Source organism: Phyllopteryx taeniolatus, chromosome 3 (genome assembly GCF_024500385.1).
Source record: "Phyllopteryx taeniolatus isolate TA_2022b chromosome 3, UOR_Ptae_1.2, whole genome shotgun sequence".
In the NCBI taxonomy this organism is placed as follows: domain Eukaryota; kingdom Metazoa; phylum Chordata; class Actinopteri; order Syngnathiformes; family Syngnathidae; genus Phyllopteryx; species Phyllopteryx taeniolatus.
The window spans coordinates 18,117,233-18,136,614 of NC_084504.1; the positions used below are offsets into that span (position 1 = coordinate 18,117,233).

The 19,382-nt window shown below is 39.3% G+C and overlaps 3 protein-coding genes across 5 annotated transcripts in view; 1 reads left to right on the plus strand and 2 right to left on the minus strand.

The window, feature by feature from the left end:
- The window catches only part of rtkna (rhotekin a), an 82,558-nt gene extending 79,917 nt beyond the window's left edge, over window positions 1–2,641 (minus strand). Inside the window, exon 1 of one of the 2 annotated variants that reach the window (XM_061767274.1) lies at window positions 2,206–2,638. In XM_061767274.1, coding sequence (XP_061623258.1) covers window positions 2,206–2,316 — 111 coding nt within the window. In that variant the 5' untranslated portion in view covers window positions 2,317–2,638. Of the gene's footprint in view, window positions 1–2,205 lie in introns of both variants that reach the window. The other variant, XM_061767278.1, reaches the window with a different exon arrangement.
- A 6,219-nt stretch (window positions 2,642–8,860) lies between these two features.
- Window positions 8,861–15,265, minus strand: smn1 (survival of motor neuron 1, telomeric). The gene is made up of 8 exons (XM_061767279.1): window positions 15,107–15,265; window positions 13,328–13,399; window positions 13,133–13,252; window positions 12,838–13,029; window positions 10,734–10,907; window positions 9,370–9,444; window positions 9,155–9,262; window positions 8,861–9,055 (listed from the first exon to the last, which is right to left on the minus strand). Exons 1-8 carry the CDS (start codon window positions 15,152–15,154, stop codon window positions 8,999–9,001), a joined length of 846 nt encoding a protein of 281 aa, XP_061623263.1. The 5' UTR covers window positions 15,155–15,265; the 3' UTR covers window positions 8,861–8,998.
- hspb11 (heat shock protein, alpha-crystallin-related, b11) lies at window positions 15,246–19,036 on the plus strand. 2 transcript variants are annotated; one of them, XM_061767280.1, is made up of 5 exons: window positions 15,247–15,473; window positions 15,592–15,698; window positions 18,269–18,337; window positions 18,413–18,456; window positions 18,555–19,036. In XM_061767280.1, the coding sequence occupies exons 1-5, from the start codon at window positions 15,382–15,384 to the stop codon at window positions 18,645–18,647; spliced, it is 405 nt and encodes a 134-aa protein (XP_061623264.1). In that variant the 5' UTR covers window positions 15,247–15,381; the 3' UTR covers window positions 18,648–19,036. The 2 variants fall into 2 exon arrangements, with proteins under 2 accessions (XP_061623265.1, XP_061623264.1); XM_061767281.1 differs by lacking the exon at window positions 18,269–18,337 and having other exon boundaries at window positions 15,246–15,473.
- The last annotated feature ends 346 nt before the right edge of the window (window positions 19,037–19,382 follow it).

Here is a 19,382-nt window from a genome sequence, read left to right on the forward strand (position 1 = left end):
TCAGTTTAATCGATGACACCCTAAAAAATGTGCGATTTTTCAGCATATTAAATTAGCAATTAAACATAATTTTGGGGTGCTCGCTGTTCTTTGTTTGAGATAGCTGTTGTTCATATGAGTGTGTAACCATGTTTGACAGCAATATAAGGTACCAACTTGAACAATGCTGTGTTTGGAAACTCAAGCAAGGTGTCATTTTTTTCAAAATTATTTCCTGAGAAATTATCATTTTGGAGGTGAGGGGATTCCGCCCAACAGTTCCGATTTATAAAATATGAGTTAAAACTGCAACTTTTTAGTATGGTACATTCCTTTGTACACACAGTCTATGCAGTGTCTCCAGTTGTGTTTTTTTTTTTTTTTTTTTTTGTCATTTTGGTGGTGGGGAGATTCCACCCGACAGTGACAACATAAAATATGACTCAATACCACCACTTCATAGCATAGTATATTCATTTTCCACCCACTTTTCAAGTGAGCAAAAGTATTGGAACACACATTTAATATTTGGTGGCATAACCCTTACTTGCAATAACTGCATCAAGCTTGCGACCCATTGACTTCACCAGACTGTTGCACTCTTCATTTGAAATGTTTTTACAGGCCTTTATTGCAGCCTCTTTCAGTTCTTGTTTGTTTGTGGGGATTTCTCCCCTCAGTCTCCTTTTCAGGAGGTAAAGTGCATGCTCTATTGCATTAAAGTCCAGTGAATGACTTGGCCAGTCTAAGACCTTCCACTTTTTCTCCCTGATGAAGTCCTTTGTTGTGTTGGCAGTGTGATTTGGGTCATTGTCTTGTTGCATGACGAATCTTCGTCCGATTAGTTTCGATGCATTTTTCTGTAAATTGCCAGACAAAATGGTTTTGTAGACTTCAGAATTCATTCTGCTGCTACCATCATGAGTTACATCATCAATAAAGACTAGTGAGCCTGTTCCAGAAGCAGCCATGCAAGCCCAAGCCATGACATTACCTCCATCATACTTCACAGATGAGCTTGTGTGTTTTGGAACATAAGCAGATCTGTTCTTTCTCCATACTTTGGCCTATCCATCACTTTGGTAGAGGTTAATCTTAGTCTCATCAGTCCATAAAACTTTGTTGCAAAACCTTTTTGGCTCATCTCTGTACTTCTTTGCAAAATCCAATCTGGCCTTCTGATTCTTTTTGCTGATGAGTGCTTTGCATTTTGTGGTATGGCCTGTATATTTATTCTCTCGAAGTCTTCTTCGAACAGTGGATTGTGATACCTTCAACCCTGCCCTGTGGAGGTTGGCAGTGATGTCATTGTCTTAAGTCTTTGGGTGTTTCTTCACATCTCTCACAATGTTTCTGTAATCATCTGCTGTTGATACCCATGGCCGACCTGCTCGTTGTCTGTTGCTCTGTACAACAGGAGTTTTTCTTTTTCAGAACATTCCAAATTGTTGTATTGGCTATGCCCAATAGCTCTGATCGGTTTTCCCTCTTCTCTCAGCTTAAAAAAATGGTTTTCTTTTCTCCCATAGACAGCTCTGTGGTCTTCATGTTTGCTTAACAGCAAATGCAGTTTGCACAGGTGAAACCCAAAGCCAAAAACAAGCACCAATGCACTAAAAGGCAACACCTGAGCAACTACAAACACCCATCAGTAACATGCTCCAATACTTATGCTCACTTGAAAAGTGGGTGGCTTCAAACAAAAGGTGCTCTGTCCTGAGTTATCTAACACATCTAGATGTAAATACCATGAAATATAAGCTGGAATTTTATCTTTTGATCTGAAACCCAAATGTCTTCATTATACAACAAATACAAGGGAATTGACCTTGCCGTTCCAATACCTTTGGTGGAGACTGCATAATGTTGTCTTAATATGAAATATACATTTTAGGAGTGAAACCATGGCCTCGTTTTTGATAAACACTTAAGCCTGCTATGTAACTTTATTTTAATGTTGGTTATTATGGTGGCACTTGGCGAGTTGAGAATTTTTTTCGGTGGTTTAAAACTTTGAGAACCATGATGAAAGGACAAAAAAATATGAAAGGGACATAACTTTGGCAGTGTCGTTTAACACACAAATGAAGCTTTAAATGAAGCATTCTGAATGAAAGTGTACGGTGGAAGAGTACCGTAGAGGTTCAATGAGCGCGAGAGAGACATAAATAGAATGTTTGCCCCCCACGGACTGTGAATGGAGTGTTGCCTGTGATGCAGTGTTACCTGTGAAGTGTTGAAGTACAGACTCTTTCTGAACCTCCCACGACGTATCTCCATTTCAAGAGCCGAGCCGCGGGCAACCGTGGCTCTCGTTGTTTGATTCCGACAAAACATACTTGCCGGCAGCCTCGCACACGCTAGCTCCCGCGGGGACGAGCCCCCCCCCTAGCTAAACCGCCGGGAGTCCGCAGAGTCCAATCCGAAAACGGCAAGCCGAACGCGGATCCAGGTGGCGCACACCAGGCGGCCCCCACCGGTGAGCGAACACGTCGAACCGATAAAGCGTCGCTTCCAAAAGTGGAAATTGAATGAGTTGTAAAGTTACCACTTTTAGAGAGAACTTTCACTCTCGTGTATCTTCTGTAGTGCCGTGACCAAACGTCCCAACGCCTGAACCAAAAGTTTGCCCTGCCCCTGTTCACACAGACACACATCTACCGGTAACGTGACTGACCTGCCCCCCCACACACTTCTCCAATAAGAAAGTTTGCATTTGAAGAAACAACGAAGAAATCCATTTCACCCACAAAATCGATGCACGTGTATTATTGAAAAACAAAATTAACGAAAAAATCAGCCCATAGATACATCTTCACAAGCCAATTAAATGTTTTATTTTTATTTTATTTAAAAACACCTTAAAATAATGCTGATTTTGAGTCAGTGCCTTTGAGACTTCCCCGTGTCACCCCCCAAAAATGGACAGTATTTTTCATTCAACTTCATATTCATTGTATTAGGTAGATGTTATGCTATTAGAAATGCATATTGTTTAGTCAAGCTCGCACACTTTTTAAAAAATATATAAATTAACAGCAAGCAGACATACATGTAAACATGCAAACAGCAAAATATGTGAGATTGCTAACAGGGTGGACATTTTTGACTAATGTTAGCATTTTATGAGCACAGAATTCAAGCTGACTGTGCTGTTTAACAAATATATTTCCAATTTATGTAAGGTCTTAATATCAATTGATATTTCACTATGACAGAGTGGGCATGCTTGACAACATCCTGCTACACACATAAAATGAAATTATCAAACATAAGTGTAAATATTTATTAAACAATCTACTGTTTCAGCCTACATTGACGAAATAATAAAAATGCTTGGAGTAGTAATGTCACTGAACACAGTTTATATATATATATATATATATATATATATATATATAGCAATTTCAGGTCAAAATGATTCATTGATCAAATAACTTGTTGTGTACAATAGAACCATGTATTTCTTTCTTTTTTAAAAAAATCATTTAGCAGAGCAACGTGTCGGACATGCCAGAGCCACATAATCCAATCAAAAGAAAAGGACTAAAATGAAGGAAATACATTTGAAGAGACTTATCAATGTACTGTTATTTGTGCGACCGACTGGTTAGAGCGTCTGCCTCACAGTTCTGAGGACCGGGGTTCAATCCCCGGCCCCGCCTGTGTGGAGTTTTCATGTTCTCCCCGTGCCTGTGTGGGTTTTCCCCGGGCACTCCGGTTTCCTCCCACATCCCAAAAACATGCGTGGTAGGTTAATTGAATACTCTAAATTGCCCGTAGGTGTGAATGTGAATGCGGATGGTTGTTTGTTTGTATGTGCCCTGCGATTGGCTGGCAACCAGTTCAGGTTGGACCCCGCCTCCTGCCCGATGATAGCTGGGATAGGCTCCAGCACTCCCACGACCCTAGTGAGGATAAGCGGCTCAGAAAATGGATGGATGGATGTTATTTGTGCAAATGTTTGGCCACTTAACAATAAGAGTTCCCTGGTATACCCTGCCTTTAAAGTCTGCAGGAAATCCTCAAATGTTTTTGTTTTTTTGATACAGTAAACAAAATGAGAAAAGAAAATGTAATAATTAGATTACTCATTTGATAGATTACAGTATCTTGGGTTAAAATGGTTCGATTTGCTATTCCAAATGACCATCCACTCTTCATGTGTGTGACATTATCAAGATGTTATGTTTTGTATTTTTCCTTGATTAATTTAAAAGTATCTCTCTTTTAAATGTCATTCCACTAACAGCCAGCCAAGCAGCCTTTGTCACCATGGTAAAGAGTACAGACTTAAACAGTTAATTTATGGCGATGGAATGTGACTGGCAATCCTTGGCAGCACCAGCGATTTACTGGACCTGCTGTGAGTGGAATTCAGAGGTCAGAGTGTCACAGAGGATCAGTCACAGTGAACCAAAAGCTACATCCACATGGTAACGGAAACCTGCTGGGTAGATGAAACCCCACGGGATGAATGTATGCGTGGTCACTGAAGTCTCACAATAGAATAGGTCTATCTAAGCAAAGATTCACAAAGATTGACCTTAAGGTCATTTCTGGGGCATGCCAGTGCTCGAAAAGCGACATTCATCCTTTTTGCAGCCTTCCTGTCTCAAAAGCAATGATTGCATCCTGAAGGAAAGTTTTTTCATTAAAAAAAAAAACACACCACAATGTACTTTTAGTGAAACAAAGACCCTCAGAGACACTACATTTGCTCCCTTGATACTTGACTTTTATACCTTGATAACAGACCTGTAAAAGTTACCTTGGAGTATAGTAGTCAAATTATTGGCCCTATACAGTATACGGTACATTAGTGGAAAGTGTACTTTTCCAAACCAAAAGCAACATCCACCCATCCATCCACCCATCCATTTTCTGAACCGGTTATCCTCACTAGGGTCACGGGAGTGCTGGAGCGTATCCCAGCTATCTTCGGGCAGGAGGCGGGGTACACCCGGAACTAGTTGCCAGCCAATCACAGGGCACACATAAACAAACAACCATTCGCACTCACATTCACACCTATGGGAAATTTAGAGTCTTCAATTAACCTACCCTGCTTGTTTTTGGGATGTGGGAGGAAACCGGAGTGCCCAGAGAAAATCCACACAGGCATGGGGAGAACATGCAAACTCCACACAGGTGGGGTCGGGGATTGAACCCCGGTCCTCAGAACTGTGGGGCAGACGGTCTAACCAGTCGTCCACCATGCCTTGTTTATATATAATATATATATTTTGACTTGACTCATTTGTAAATTGTGGTGGAATTATTTTTCTATTACTGTAAAAACCAAGACTGCCTTTGAATCTTGCAAGAATGGAAGAGGATGAATGAATAATCACACAAAATCAAGTAGTATGTCTTCTAACATGGTGGATGCTGTCTCACTAAACATGAGCTGTATTGTGACCACAAACATACAGTTTACAATTACTTGGACCAGGGAGAACAAAAATAACATTGGGTCATCAGCCAAATGTTGCTTCACCAAGACAAATGCATTATTAACTGATGACATGTAAAAGCTTATTCTGGTAAATTCCCATTCCATAAAACCAGTTTTTCTGGAGATGCTTTGCAAGCCTTTTCTTGCAGCAAATGTCTAATATTTAGGATTATTGTCCATCTGCATTGTGAAGCGCCATTATCAGTTTTGTGGCTTTAGACTGATGGGAGCCCTTTAACTAGCCCAATACACCTCACAAATGACCTTGTTACTGCTGTTGGCAGTCATGTCACCAATAAACACCACTGAGAATGAGCCATATATGCCTGTGCGCAGAACACTGCCTGCATCATGTTTTCACACATGATGTGATATGCTTTGGACCATGACCTTTCATTTCCTTGACCTTGGTTTGTTCTGTCCAAAGAATGCACTCCAAAACATCGGACATACTTTTTATTCTTTTTGTAAACCCCCTATTTACATTCATGAAGGCATCTCTTGATTGTTGTTTTTGACAATTGTTGTTCGGGGCGCCTGACACTCCCGACAAAATGAACAGGATGTGACCGGACTCGTCAGATTTTTGATCAGAACACAATTTTTATATCCACTGTACATAGTATCCTTGACTTCCATTGACCATGTGAATAGTTAGTTTTTTTCCCCAAGGAAAAGACAGCAATCATCAAATACTCTTCTCAATTGGCTATGGACCATAAGCTTAAATCCAATGTAGAGATGACTAGTTACAATGTTTGCTGTTGAAAGGAGCCCCCGACCAACCCCAACCCCCACCCCTTGAGTGCATCTTATTTATGAGCAGGATGTTTGTTGATGGGTGCTTGTGTAAATAGCTAAAGGCTGTGCATCTCATGCAGCGATGTGATCTAACTGGGAGTTGTGAGTGTGTGTGTCAGTCCCAGACTCTATCTGTGTGAATTGCAGTTTATGTTTACAGGCCTCCTGCCGCTGTGGTCAGTAGGGGGGTAGGCAGATATCAGGGGCTTGAGGTTTGAGGGACGCTTTCTCCAACCAGGTCTGCCTGCCTTTCAACTCCTCGGCGGCTCCATGTGAGCCCTTTGGGCAGCTCAGCTTCACACAAGCAATGTGCTTATGTGTACGCTTTGTCATGGCACATTTCAAAGCCATCTGGAAGGAAAAGATAGGTTTGCTTTTATCTGCATCTTCGTTTTTTTGTAAATCCCATGGAACTATTTTTTGCTGTTAACTGCTCCATTTTGATCTCCTCACGTATTTCTGCCCACTCGTAGCAAAAACAAACATGACTGCTAGTTAACACTGACTCAGTGGCAGAAGGTTACAAAACGGCATCAACAAAGGAACTGCTGAACATGGAGAGGAAAAAAAATGACTGTGGAGCATCTCGAGAATGATCACATGGTTAAGAAGAAAAAGAAAAAAGAGAGACAACCATGCAGGGACAGTTTTCTACAAAAGACAATTTGACCCCTTCCTCACACTTGTACGTACTCAATGTGCTGTATGATAGACCGCCCAGGTGCTTAGATCCAAAAAAGTGGGAGTAAGCAGGCCAGGCCTCATGTCACCAGCATGAGTCATATACTTTTTATTTTTATTTTGCTTCCTTTTCAGTGAACCAAAGAATTGAGGACCTAGAGGAATGACTGTGGCTTTTGAGTCTACAATCATGTGGTTGTCTATATTCTAAATATAAAAGGGCATAGCTACATTGCTTTCACTGCTTTTCTTACAGTATGAATATTTTTTAGGATGTCAAATCAAGTAAAATGGCAAAAAATAATGCGGGGTGTGGGGTGTAATGAAAACAAATGGAAATCAAATAGGTCATTAGCAAACACCTTTAACGTGCCAAAAAGCCCATCTTTCAATCCACTCACAAGGATGTATGTATGTGCATGGCAACGTGTACCATATATATGGTGACATCTTACACTTACTTTCTCCATATATTTTCAATTTCTCTCTAGTAAATCACTTCCATGCCAATGTCCTGAGGGTTTGCAGCATTACATTCATTGATGTGGGTCTCCACACTGTAATCACGTCTGCCATATGTTCCTGTATGTCTCCTGATCCAGGGTGTAAAAGTGGCAGATGCAGTGCTGTTTCTGAATCAGAGGCAGCTCAACTTTAAAGCATGAATTTGGGGGAACAACAAGGACAATGCTCAGAGATGGACGCTAAATTATTATGTGGAGATTTGTTTCTGTGGATCTTCTGTATGCTATTTCCTCACTAATGCTTGACTCTTTTACACGAGTCTGACTTCTGCTGGACTACACATGACATTAAAAGCTCACATCAGTCTATTAACCCCCCCCCGACCCCCCTTAAATGAGTCACCAGACACTTCATTAGGTACACCAGAATACTCGAACCAGAGAGAACTGTCATCTTTATGAAGGCAGATTATGGAACTACATGGTCACTTTTGATTTACACTGCCAGAGATGTAATTGTTATCATTTGAAATGCAGAATCTCTGATGGAGCTCTTGCATTAGATGTTATTATATTATTGTTTATTGCATAGAACAGTGATAAAGTACGAGGTTCCCTTTAGTGCAGGGGTGTCAAACTCATTTTTGTCACTGGCCACATCGGAGTTATAGTTTCCCCCGGGGTGGCGTTATGACTGAAGCCATATACAGTAAATGCATAATGGCCTCATAATATTACATATACACAACAAATTGATGGATGACTAGTTTTGAAATCAGAAGCTAGTAAAAAATGCTCAACTGTTATTCAATTTATTTTAAAAGAGGCATTTGTAACAAAAGAAAAAACACTTGCAATAACTCAACATTATTAAAAGTGAAGACAATTTGCAGTTTTTGGTATTTTAGCAAGAAATATGAAGTCGAAGCACGATTTGCTTTTGCGGGCCAAATAAAATGATGTGGTGGGTCGGATCTGGACCCAAAGCCTGGAGTTTGACACCTGTGCTTTTGTGGTATGTAAAAGAATCACTGAATTCAATGATAAAAATGCACTTAACATTACAATAGCTTCAACTTTTAGTCCAGTATATTTATTAATTAATAATAATTTGACTTTCATGTACATTTACAATTTATCAATTTTGTTTTCAAAAAATATATTTTAGGTACATTTGTTGTTGAACTTTTTTGTGCAATACATTTTAATTAAGTAGCAATTTTCCTTTATTTAAGCAGTCTTAATGTTCCAACTGTGCATTATATTGCAGTACCTAACAATAATATTAAATATAATTTTTAGGGAAAAAAACCATACTGCTGTATTTGAATTTTGGTCATTATACTAGTACTTGGAAAGCAAAGTATTTTTTGAGTAGGTACTTGGTATACATAGTTTTCAGAACCATTGTCATAGAAGTGTACAAGATATTGTGTCAACGCAGCTATAATCAATATAAAATATTCATGCAATCACAGAATGTTTAGTTCATATCCTTTATTAAACTTATTTACAGAGAATACAAACCTGTCCTCCCACAGTGAATGCTCACAAATACAAGTACAATGGCCACTTCTGGTTAAAACCAAAAGAAAACAAAAAAAACATTTTTCTTTCATTTCTGGTTTGGTTTGGTCCATTTGGCACCGTCGTTGCGACCTTGTTTCAAACCCTAGAAAAGTGCAATTTGATCAAATAAAATGCCACCATAAAATACATTTTGGATGTAACAATATTGTATATATGCAGTTTTTTAAGAAATAATCCATACCAAGTAGTAACCCGTGTGGTAACCACTCATGTACCAGGAAATGAGCATGCTCCCCATGGCCTCGTCATCTCCCATGTCAGGACTCATGGGTGGAGGTGGAGGGATCATCTGAAAGCACATAACCCAAGAACAATAGAATAAGATGATGGTAAATCTATGCAGTCCACAGTTAACTAAAAAATCACCAGTATGTTTATAATTGCCATTAAACTTACTGGTGGGCCAAATTGCATCATGGGATGCCAGTGTGGAGGTACATGCCCATGACCATCAGACTGCCTTTTTCCACCCTGGGAGTGAAAACAGGAGGAAAATCTGTTACCAGTCCTCCACTGTGCCGCCCCCAATATGACATGTACCTGATCTTTTCATGTCAATGTGAAAAGTACAATTCCGATTTTTTCATATCCGACTCAGGCCTCTTTCATATGGATATGGATATATGGATATGTATCTGATGCGAGTGCAGTATGGATGCGCAAGTCACACTCCTCCAACCTATACGTCAGCAAAATTGTCTGACAAAAATAGGTGGGGTTTACATGGCGCCTTCTATTCAGATTATAATCGGTTTTAGAAGCCCCAGACTGAATGAAAACGTTCCATTTGCACAAAAACCTCACATGGTTTCAGAGGGGTGGAATATTCCTTTTGTCAACGCGATCAGAAGTCAATTTTGACCATGTAAACCATCATTCGGAATAGCGCTGGTAAGCACTCTGTCCATGCATGCTCCTAATTGGAATAGGACACACCCTGAACCGGTTGCCAGTCAATCGCAGGGCTAAACTATAATATTATAGAGCTATTTTTTTTATTAAAAAAAAAAACAACATTACAAAATGTTTTTGGGAATAAGTGTTTTGACTTACAAGCATGGCCAAGGAACAAATTAATTCATATCTCCAGGCACCACCATACAGTTTATGAGTTTACCAATATGTCTGCACCACATATGGATCTGTACACTGAGGAGTACAATTCAGTGACTTAATGATGGAGTACTGAACACTTGCTTCTGTGAACACCGTAATGTATTTAATGCGTGTCCTCAAGTTCGGTGTTTCCGTCCCAGTGAGCGCAGTTGAAGTATTGAGTGAGCATTCACATTTATAAACTTAATAATTTACGGTAGCAGAAATGCGTCGTGTGCACACTCGCTATAGCAAGGGAACATAAGGTATATGCAGTATGTCGGGAGGATTTATTTGATGGCTGTCGGAAGTTATACAAATATACCTGAAGCTTCCTGGCGAAATTGTAAGGTTTGGGGTAGCTGCAAATTTTACCCCTCGTAACATTCTATTTGAGACCTTAATTTCTGTAATTTTCATTTACTACCTTTTAATATTTTTGAAAACCCCATGGGCACCCTGCATGAGGGACTTAATATAGTAAGAGTTTTGTCCCCATTTCTCAATCTACACCACTGCTACCTACAACAAAAATAAATTATATTAATTCATTTTTGTCAGTGTAAAAACTTGCACAGTTTTATAAATGTAATTACTACTCTCTGCAAAATATAAATCTTAAGGATAATTATACAGGTCTTAAAGCAACTACAATTTGATCTTACCTGTCTGAATGGTGGCATGGGAGGTGGGCATGGAGGAGGGAATCCTGGAGCCCACATAGGGGGAGGGACCTTGTGGAATTTGGCCTTTTGGCTTTTGCCGTGTGGCTGCTGTTTGTGCTGGCTTGGTTCTGCTGACCTGTCACTTTCTTCTGTGGAAGATTCTGCCTCCTGTGTCTATATTGTGGAGAAAACACAGCTATAGTGTCCCAGTTTCTTTAAAGCACGGTACACACAAACCGACAATCCAGCCTGATTTCAGTGTTTTCCCTCCGGTGCAATCAAAGTCGGCAAAGGCCCAATTCTCTTGTCTTTGAAAAGTTATCCTGTGCGATTATCCTGTAGTACGTAAAGAGTGATTTTCCCTCCCTGTTAAAGATCAGTTTGTGTGTACCCTTTGTAATTATTACTTGGTGATCAGTTTAGGGAAAGATCCCAAATTAACGTGGGTAGTCCGAAATAAGCAAGAACACAGACATGAGAGCAAACCAAGTTACAGGGAATTGTGGTGGAGAATTGATTTTTACTCGTGTATTGAATACTTATCTTTAGCACCAACTCGAAGGACATTGCCATTTTCAAAGCTGTATGCTGAATGGGGGCAGCACTGACTGTTGTTATATTGAGCATTTCGCCAGAAAAAGATCCTGGTCTCAGCTCGAATAGAGACCGTGACCCAGTTAATTGCCCGGTGTGCTGTCTACTTGAACAAACAGCCCTTACACATCAAACAGACTATTGTTTTCTCCTTGTGAAAAACGTGCTGTTAAGGGGCCATAATTACCTATACTATGGCATCTGACACCACTGTGTATCATGATAGACTAATTAAATCATTACCAAAACACATACAAATGTGGCATCTGTAAAACTGGAGTCTGATGTGAGTTTAAAAGAAAAAGTGATACTGCATGTCCCAAGACATAATAAAATATAGAATTTTTTTTTTGTAATGTCCAGGGTGTTCCCAAAATCACTATATACTTCCTTTTTTCTATTTCATTTCAGGTATCATTTGGACAGACGTGAGATCATAAGCATTTGACAGCTTAAGCTTTGCAGTTTTTGTAAGGATAACATTCCCTTGCCCATGGCTCGCCTATTGACATTGGAGCACTTGCAAAACTTCCACCTGGCAAGAGGATTTTCTGTCCCCGACTGCAGTTCACCGCCAGTTTGAGAAGCTATATGGCTGCCACAGTGCTCCGACGCATAGTCAGATTTATAAAACAGGATCTGTTCTTGACAAACCATGCAACGGAAGGCCTGCTACTACCATCCATTTTCTATTCCACATATCCTCACTAGGGTTGCGGGTGAGCTGGAGCCTATTCTAGCTGACTTTGGGCGAGAGGCGGGATTATACCCTGAACTGGTTGCCAGCCAATCCTGCTACTACCACCACTGATGAAAAAACTTAACTCTTAGATTAGGCGTTTGTGCAAAGCCAGAAGAATTTTATCCAGATTGTTCAAATGCTTTAAGTGGAAGATCCTGAAGTCGGGATGGGTAAAGCTCGGTACTGTCTGAAGCGTTCTACGAATCAAGCTTTTGTTGATGTTGAATTCCAGTGCAGTCCTCCAAATAAATAGCAAATATAGTGCACTTGTTTAGTGGTTTATCTACAGTACATCACAATGCCAAAATGATTTGACAGAGGCTTACATTCACCCATTCATGCACACATTCATATACCAATGGGCGGCTGCTGCCATCCCAACTGGGAGAAATTTAGGGTTTAGTGTCTTGGCCAAGGTCAGTTCGACAGCTGACAGTCAGAGCCAGGATTCGAACCGCCGACCTTTTAGGTCACTGGACAACCGATTCTACCAACTGAGCCACAGTCGCCCCAGATTGACTTTCCCTAGCTAGTCTGGGCAAACAACTGCTCGAGCAGTTCAGCGTTTTCATCATTGGTGGTAGGACCAGCCCTTCCGCTGCGCGGTTTGTCAAGAACAGATCCTGTTTTGAGAAACTTGCCATGGATAGTGTATACTAGGGATGGAACAGTTTTTGAAAACCATCAAAATGTTTGGTTTGACTGTTTTGGTTTGGTCTACGTGTTCCAAGACAGATCTGCTTGTATGATTAAAAACAGATATTTTACCGTAGTCATGGTTTCGTCATCACCCTCAGAAATCTCCGACAGCAGATCTTCGAGGTTCTGCTCTTCCTCATTGCCATACTCTGTGTAGACAACTATGCATGTGCCGCTCTTCTTGTCCACTGAGGAGATGGTAGCAGAGTAGAGTTGACCATCTTCTGACCAGTAAGCACAGCAAGAATCTCCCACCTGCCACTGTGACAAGAATGATGATACATATTATGTCCTTAGCAATGCAATTTCTAACTTTCTCATTACCACACACAAGAAATTAGCATGTTTAATAAAAGACCCTCACCTCTTTATCTGTCGCTGCATTGATTCTTTTCCTGCTGATCTTCTTTTTATTATTCTTGCGCTTCTTCCCTGGGGGGATTTTGAATGTAGCTTGAGGCTCGTCTTCCCCCTTAAGGGCAATCTGGCACAACAACAACAGCATATCTGTGTATAACTAGCAAAAAACTAATTGCACAAAAACTTTACTTTTTGTTACCTTAAATGATGCGACAGCCTTGTCGTAGGCTTTTATCAAGGCGGTGTCATCCCAAATATCAGAGTCGTCACTCTGGAAAAGTGAAAAATTAAGTCTACAAGGATCCAAGCATTGCATCACACATGTTAGAAATCATATTGAAGATGTTATTAGTTAATATTCCAGTTGATAAAATGTTGAGAATGGTATTTCATGGAAATATGCATTTTTGCCTGTGTGTCCCTTAAGTTTTTAAGGGACACCTTGTAGAATAGATGCCATGTTCACCACAAAAATAATACTCATAGTTAAACTAACAGGAATAATGTAGGTATTTGTGTATCCACTGCTGGGTGGCTTAATGGCGGCATTGCCCCCTCAACGAGCTACACTCTTTATTGTGCAACTTTAATAGCTATCGAACAACTGTATTCCATGTTTCACTACATTCGCATTATTTTCCTGACCATTATACACCAACATTGATGACGTACAACATTTATTTCCTAGTTTATCCATGATTTCAAAATTTAGTACATGCGTTGCAAATCCATCCATCCATCCATTTTCTGAGCTTATCCTCACAAGGGTCGCGGGAGTGCTGGAGCCTATCCCAGGTATCATCGGGCAGGAGGCGGGGTACACCCTGAACTGGTTGCCAAGCCAATCGCAGGGCACACATATACAAACAAACATAGACACTCACATTCACACCTAGGGGCAATTTAGAGACTTCAATTAACCTACCATGCATGTTTTTGAAGATTGTTTGTTTGTTGGTGATTGGTTCACTTTGGTTTTGTGCCATTCTGTCATAGTCTCAAAGAAATGTTTTTTTTTTTTTTTTTGCCAAATATGACCTTGAAACGCCACCTTGTGGTACAATCCATTAGTTTGCCTGAGATTTTGAAAGTGTTATATTTGTAGTTACTCTTTTGAACACATAAAAGAACATTGACTTTTGAACAGTTTCATCTGATAATTTTTGACTCATTTATGGAACATTCACTTATCTGGGTGGTCTTTGATGCGATATTGTCTAAATTGTGCACGTTTGTCACGAGGTCAAAATGGCATCGTATGGTGGTTTTCCACATGCTGTACATGTATAATGTAACAACAAACACAATTTTATTATGTATTTACACATCATGTTTTGTTGTCAGTTTATTACTGTATGTGTAAAGAAAAATGTGGCTAATTCCATTTGGATCTATGGTTTGAATCCACTTTTTTAGAGGAAAAATCCAAGGGTATTGCTGACGCATTTATTCAAAATTAAGAAAAGTAATAAAAATGGAATCAAATGTAATTCGTTATATTACTTTGAGAAAGTAATTGAAATAATGATACTACAATTTTCAACAGGGTAACTTGTAATTGTAAACAACTACATTTCCAAAGTAATCTTCCGAACACTGCTTAAGAGACACCCTGTAGAATGGATGCCAAGTTTACGACTAAAGGAATACTCATCATTAACCTAACAAGAATAATTAGAATGATTTTTAGGGACAAAGTGCAGGACAGTAAATTAAAAGCACTCTATTTTGCAATGAAGTCGAGCTTTCCAATATTCTGCCCCGCTTGTCCAGCGACATAAGGTACATATTTTACCCAAAAACAACATTTGGATGAATATTTATTATGTTAGATCTTAGTTTTAAACTACAATAATAAACTCCAGCGTGTGGGTTTGTTAGCTTACCAAGCTAAGTTACTCATCGAGTCACACAAAAGCGTAGGGACCTCAAATGTGCAGTTTATAAAATTGATATGCAATAGTGCGACAGCACTCACCTGCCCGGTCCCCCGCGTGAACAGCACATCCTTGCATCCATTCGCCATAAGAAAACAGTGGCTAAATAAATTGACAGCTACGTGCTAAAGAGCTAACGAGCCACAAGTGTCGATTACGTGACGTAAATTGCGCACCGTGACGTATATATCTTGCGACGGCGTGGGTTGGCGTGGCAACACTAGGTTGTTTGTGTGGGTTATCGAAGCTGCGGCAATTCCTCGAACATAAGACCACATTTGGGATTCTATTTTGTGTTGTTTGTAATCGGTTTGCTATGATTGAGTCGTCTCTTTGTTCTCTGGGTGCTAAAGTTGTTGTGGCTGCTTCCAACGATGAGAATCACCCGCCGGAAAATATTATTGATGGGTAAGGGTTTCCTCCTCAGTTTGTTTTTGTCAGTGGTGTTTTGTAAACCCGGGCTAGATTACACTTACTTCGAGTATAACTTTATTTCATTTTTTTCTATTTTATCTCTTCGAACTAGAAACACGAACACATTTTGGATGTCCACGGGAATGTTTCCTCAAGAGTTCATCATTCGCTTTGCTGAAATGACGAATGTTTCTTCCGTGACATTGGACAGCTATAACGGTATAGGCTGAAGGGAATTTTTGAGAGTCACTTTCTTACACATTTACAACAAAATTTGTCAGCTTAGAAGATCTATTAAATTAGTAGTACCAAGTACCACTTCAAAAAATACTTGGCTGTCCATAATGACCAACATTAAAATAAAAAAATACTATAAAATACTACAATTGCGTAGTGGTAGTTCATCAAAAATGAGGCAGAAGTTGTATTCCTAAAAAGTATACCGTGCTATGGAAAAGTATTTGCGCCTTCTCAAATTCTTTTTTTTGTTGTTGCATTTTTTAAAATGTTTAAGATCATTAAACAAATGTGAATAGCAGACATAGGTAACCCAAGTAAAGATAAAATGTCATTTTTAAATGGTGATTTCATTTATTGAGGAAACAAAATATTCAAAGCTACCTGGCCCCGTGCGGGAAAGTAATTGCCCCCTAAATCTAATAACTGGTTGGGCCACCCTGAGCAGCAACCACTGAAATTAAGGGTTTTCTATTACTGGCAATTAGTCTTTCAGATCTCTGTGGAAATATTTTGCCCCACTCTTCCATAGAGAATTGTTTTAATTCAGCAAGACTGGAGGGTTTTTGAGCACGGATGACATTTTTAAGGCCATGCCACAGCATTTCAATTAAGTTTTGAGTTTGACTAGACCCCTCCAAAACGTGTTTTAAGCCATTCAGAAGTTGACTTGCCGGTGTGTTTTGGATTGTTGTCTTGTGGCAAAACCCAAGTGCGCTTCAGTTCGAGGTCACAAGCTGATGGCCGAACATTCTCCATCAGGATTTTCTGGTTAAGAGCAGAATGAATGGTTCCATCAATCGGAGCAAGTCTTCCAGGTCTGAGAAAGCAAAGCAGCCCCAGACCATCACACTCCCACCACCATGTTTGACTGTTGGTATGATGTTCTTTTTCTGAAAATCTGGTTTGCATTTACACCAGATGTAATGAGACACACACCTTCCAACAAAAGGTTCATCTTGTGTTTTGTCAATCCACAGAATATTCTCCCAAATGTTTTGGGAATATTTTTTTGTTTGTTAGTTTGCTTGTAAGACGAGCCTTTACGTTCATTTTTGGTCAGCAGTGGATTTCGCCTCGGAACTCTGCAATAGATGCCATTTTTGCCCAGTCTCTTCCTTATTGTTGAGTCAGGAACACTGACCTTAACTGAGCCAAGGAAGGCCTGCTGTTCTTTAGATGTTGTCCTGGGTTTATTTGTGACCTCCTGGATCAGTCGTCGCTGTGCTCTTGGGGTAATTTTTGTAGGCCGGCCACTCCTGGGAATCTTCACTACTGTTCCATCTGGAGTCCTAAAGCTTTAGTAATGGCTTTGTAACCCTTTCCAGACTGATAGATGTCAATGACTTTATTTCTCATCTGTTCTTGAATTTCTTTGGATTGTAGCATTTTGTTGTAGCTTTTTGAAATCTTTTGATCGACTTAATTTTGTCAGACAGGTTCTATTTACGTAAGTGATTTCATTATTCAGCAGGTCGAGAGGTGATCAGGCTTGGGTGTGGTCAGTGAAAAAGAACTCTGCTTAGCCACAGTTAATCCATGGTTTAACAAGGGGGTCAATTACTTTTTCACATAGGGCCAGGGAGCTTTGAATAGTTTTTTCCTCTCTATGAATAAAATCATCCCAAAAAAACTGCATTTTATGTTTACTTGTTAAAATGGGGAAACTATGCAAAAAAAGAATTTGAGAAGGAGGCAAGTACTTCTTCACGTCACTGTTTCATACAATGTTTCAACATTAATACCACACCTACACAAAGGAAAATGTACTTAAATAAAGATTTATTTAAAATGTATTGGGCATAAAAGAAATGCAAAATGTACCTAAATAAAGTTTTGAAAACAAACAGTTCTAAAAGATAAAATGCAAATGTACTTACTTAAAAGTTAAATACAACTGTACTGTATTTAACAAATGTGATACCTGGATAAAAAAAAGAAAAGTTTAAAATACTGTAACATTATGCATAGTGTGAACATTTTATTCAGTGATTTTAGTCTCGTAGCACTAGACTGAGCCCGTGTACTACTATTAAATTGTTAAATTGGAATGTTAAATGTTACACCTAAATGTTAAATGAAAAGGATAAATCTAACTCTAAATGTTAAATATAAATATTAACATTTAATCTCGCCCAAAATGAGCTGGGAAAGGCTCCAACTCAACCATGACTCTATAGAAGACAAGTGTTATAGAGGATGGATAGGTCGGGTGGATAGTTCTTTTTATTTGGACTTAATTTAAATAAAATTTTAATCTTCATTTTTGTATGTCGTTCCAAATCTAACTCAAGCTTGGTTAATTAAAATAGTTGTTTTCTTTTCAAGGCTCCAGGTGTTCCTAAAAATGAATGAGGCTTCTCTTCTTTATTCTGTAATGATGCCCTCACACTAAGGCTAACCTGATGACTCACCTTGTGTTAGATTTTCTCCAAGGCTGTGTCCTAATGTCAACACAACCATTGTTCATTTCATTTTAGTGAAATTTGGTGTTGAGTTAATTAAATCTACTAGACAGGCCTGATGACTCTTGCCTCTGTCTTTTTTTTCAGTCAAGCATCTAAAAGTAGAAAAGAACACATCACAAAATGCCTCTCACTTTGAGTTTGTGGCAGAAAAAGGTAGAGATGATGAATATATGAAAGTATTAGTCACTCACTTGTGTTACAAATCCTAATTAACTGATTTTCCTACAGAATTGAAACAGACAGAGGGACATCTTCAGTCAAATTCTATTTCAGTAGGTTAAACATGATAATGTCAAATTTAATTAAATGGAATGAACTTGCGGGCAAACTTGTTTTTAACTTGTTTTCTTTACTTGTTTTTGTTTTCCAGCTAAACGGAACCAATGCAATTCACCTTCGTTTTATCATCACCTCAGGATATGATCACTTCGTGTCAGTGCACAGAATCCGTGTACATAAATGACACTTTCACTTTTATGTCACCATTTTCACACACATTCTTCACTTAAACTAGTAGGGTGTCACTTTACATATACAGTGGATATTAAAGTCTATAGACCCCTGTTCAAATGCCAGATTTTTGTGATATAAAAAATGAGACAGATAAAACATTTCCACAATGTGACCTGTAACCGGTACAACTCAATTGAATTTCTTTGTAATCTTTTGGCGAGGCGAAGTAAAAATGAACACATGGGAAATGTGGTTGCACTACTTGGAACTGGGATGTGGCTGTTTTCAGAATTAACCAACCACACTCAAACTCATGTTAGATGAGAGTCAACACACACACTTGTCACCATTTAAAGTGCTTCTGATTAACCCCAAATAAAGTTCAGATGTTCTAGTAGACTTTTTTTCTTTTTTTTCTCTTAGCAAAAGCCTGAAGGTTTTGTGCTAACACTGATTTGTATTTGGAACTTTTGATAATTCCCTTCACCTTGACTAAGGCCCCAGTTCCAGCTAAAGAAAAACGGCCCCATAAAAGGATGCTGCCAACGCCATGATGCCTTAAGCTCTTTTCCATTTTTCATCGGCATGGTAAAATAAGCTTTTGGCGGGCGTCAATGCAGTGCAGTTCTTGTTTGTTTTATGTCCGCCTCGTTGGCTGTATCATGGTGCAAAGGATCGTAACAGATCATCAAGACAAGCTGCTTCACTGTAGCTATGGTGTTCTTTTGGTGATAACTTAGCAATG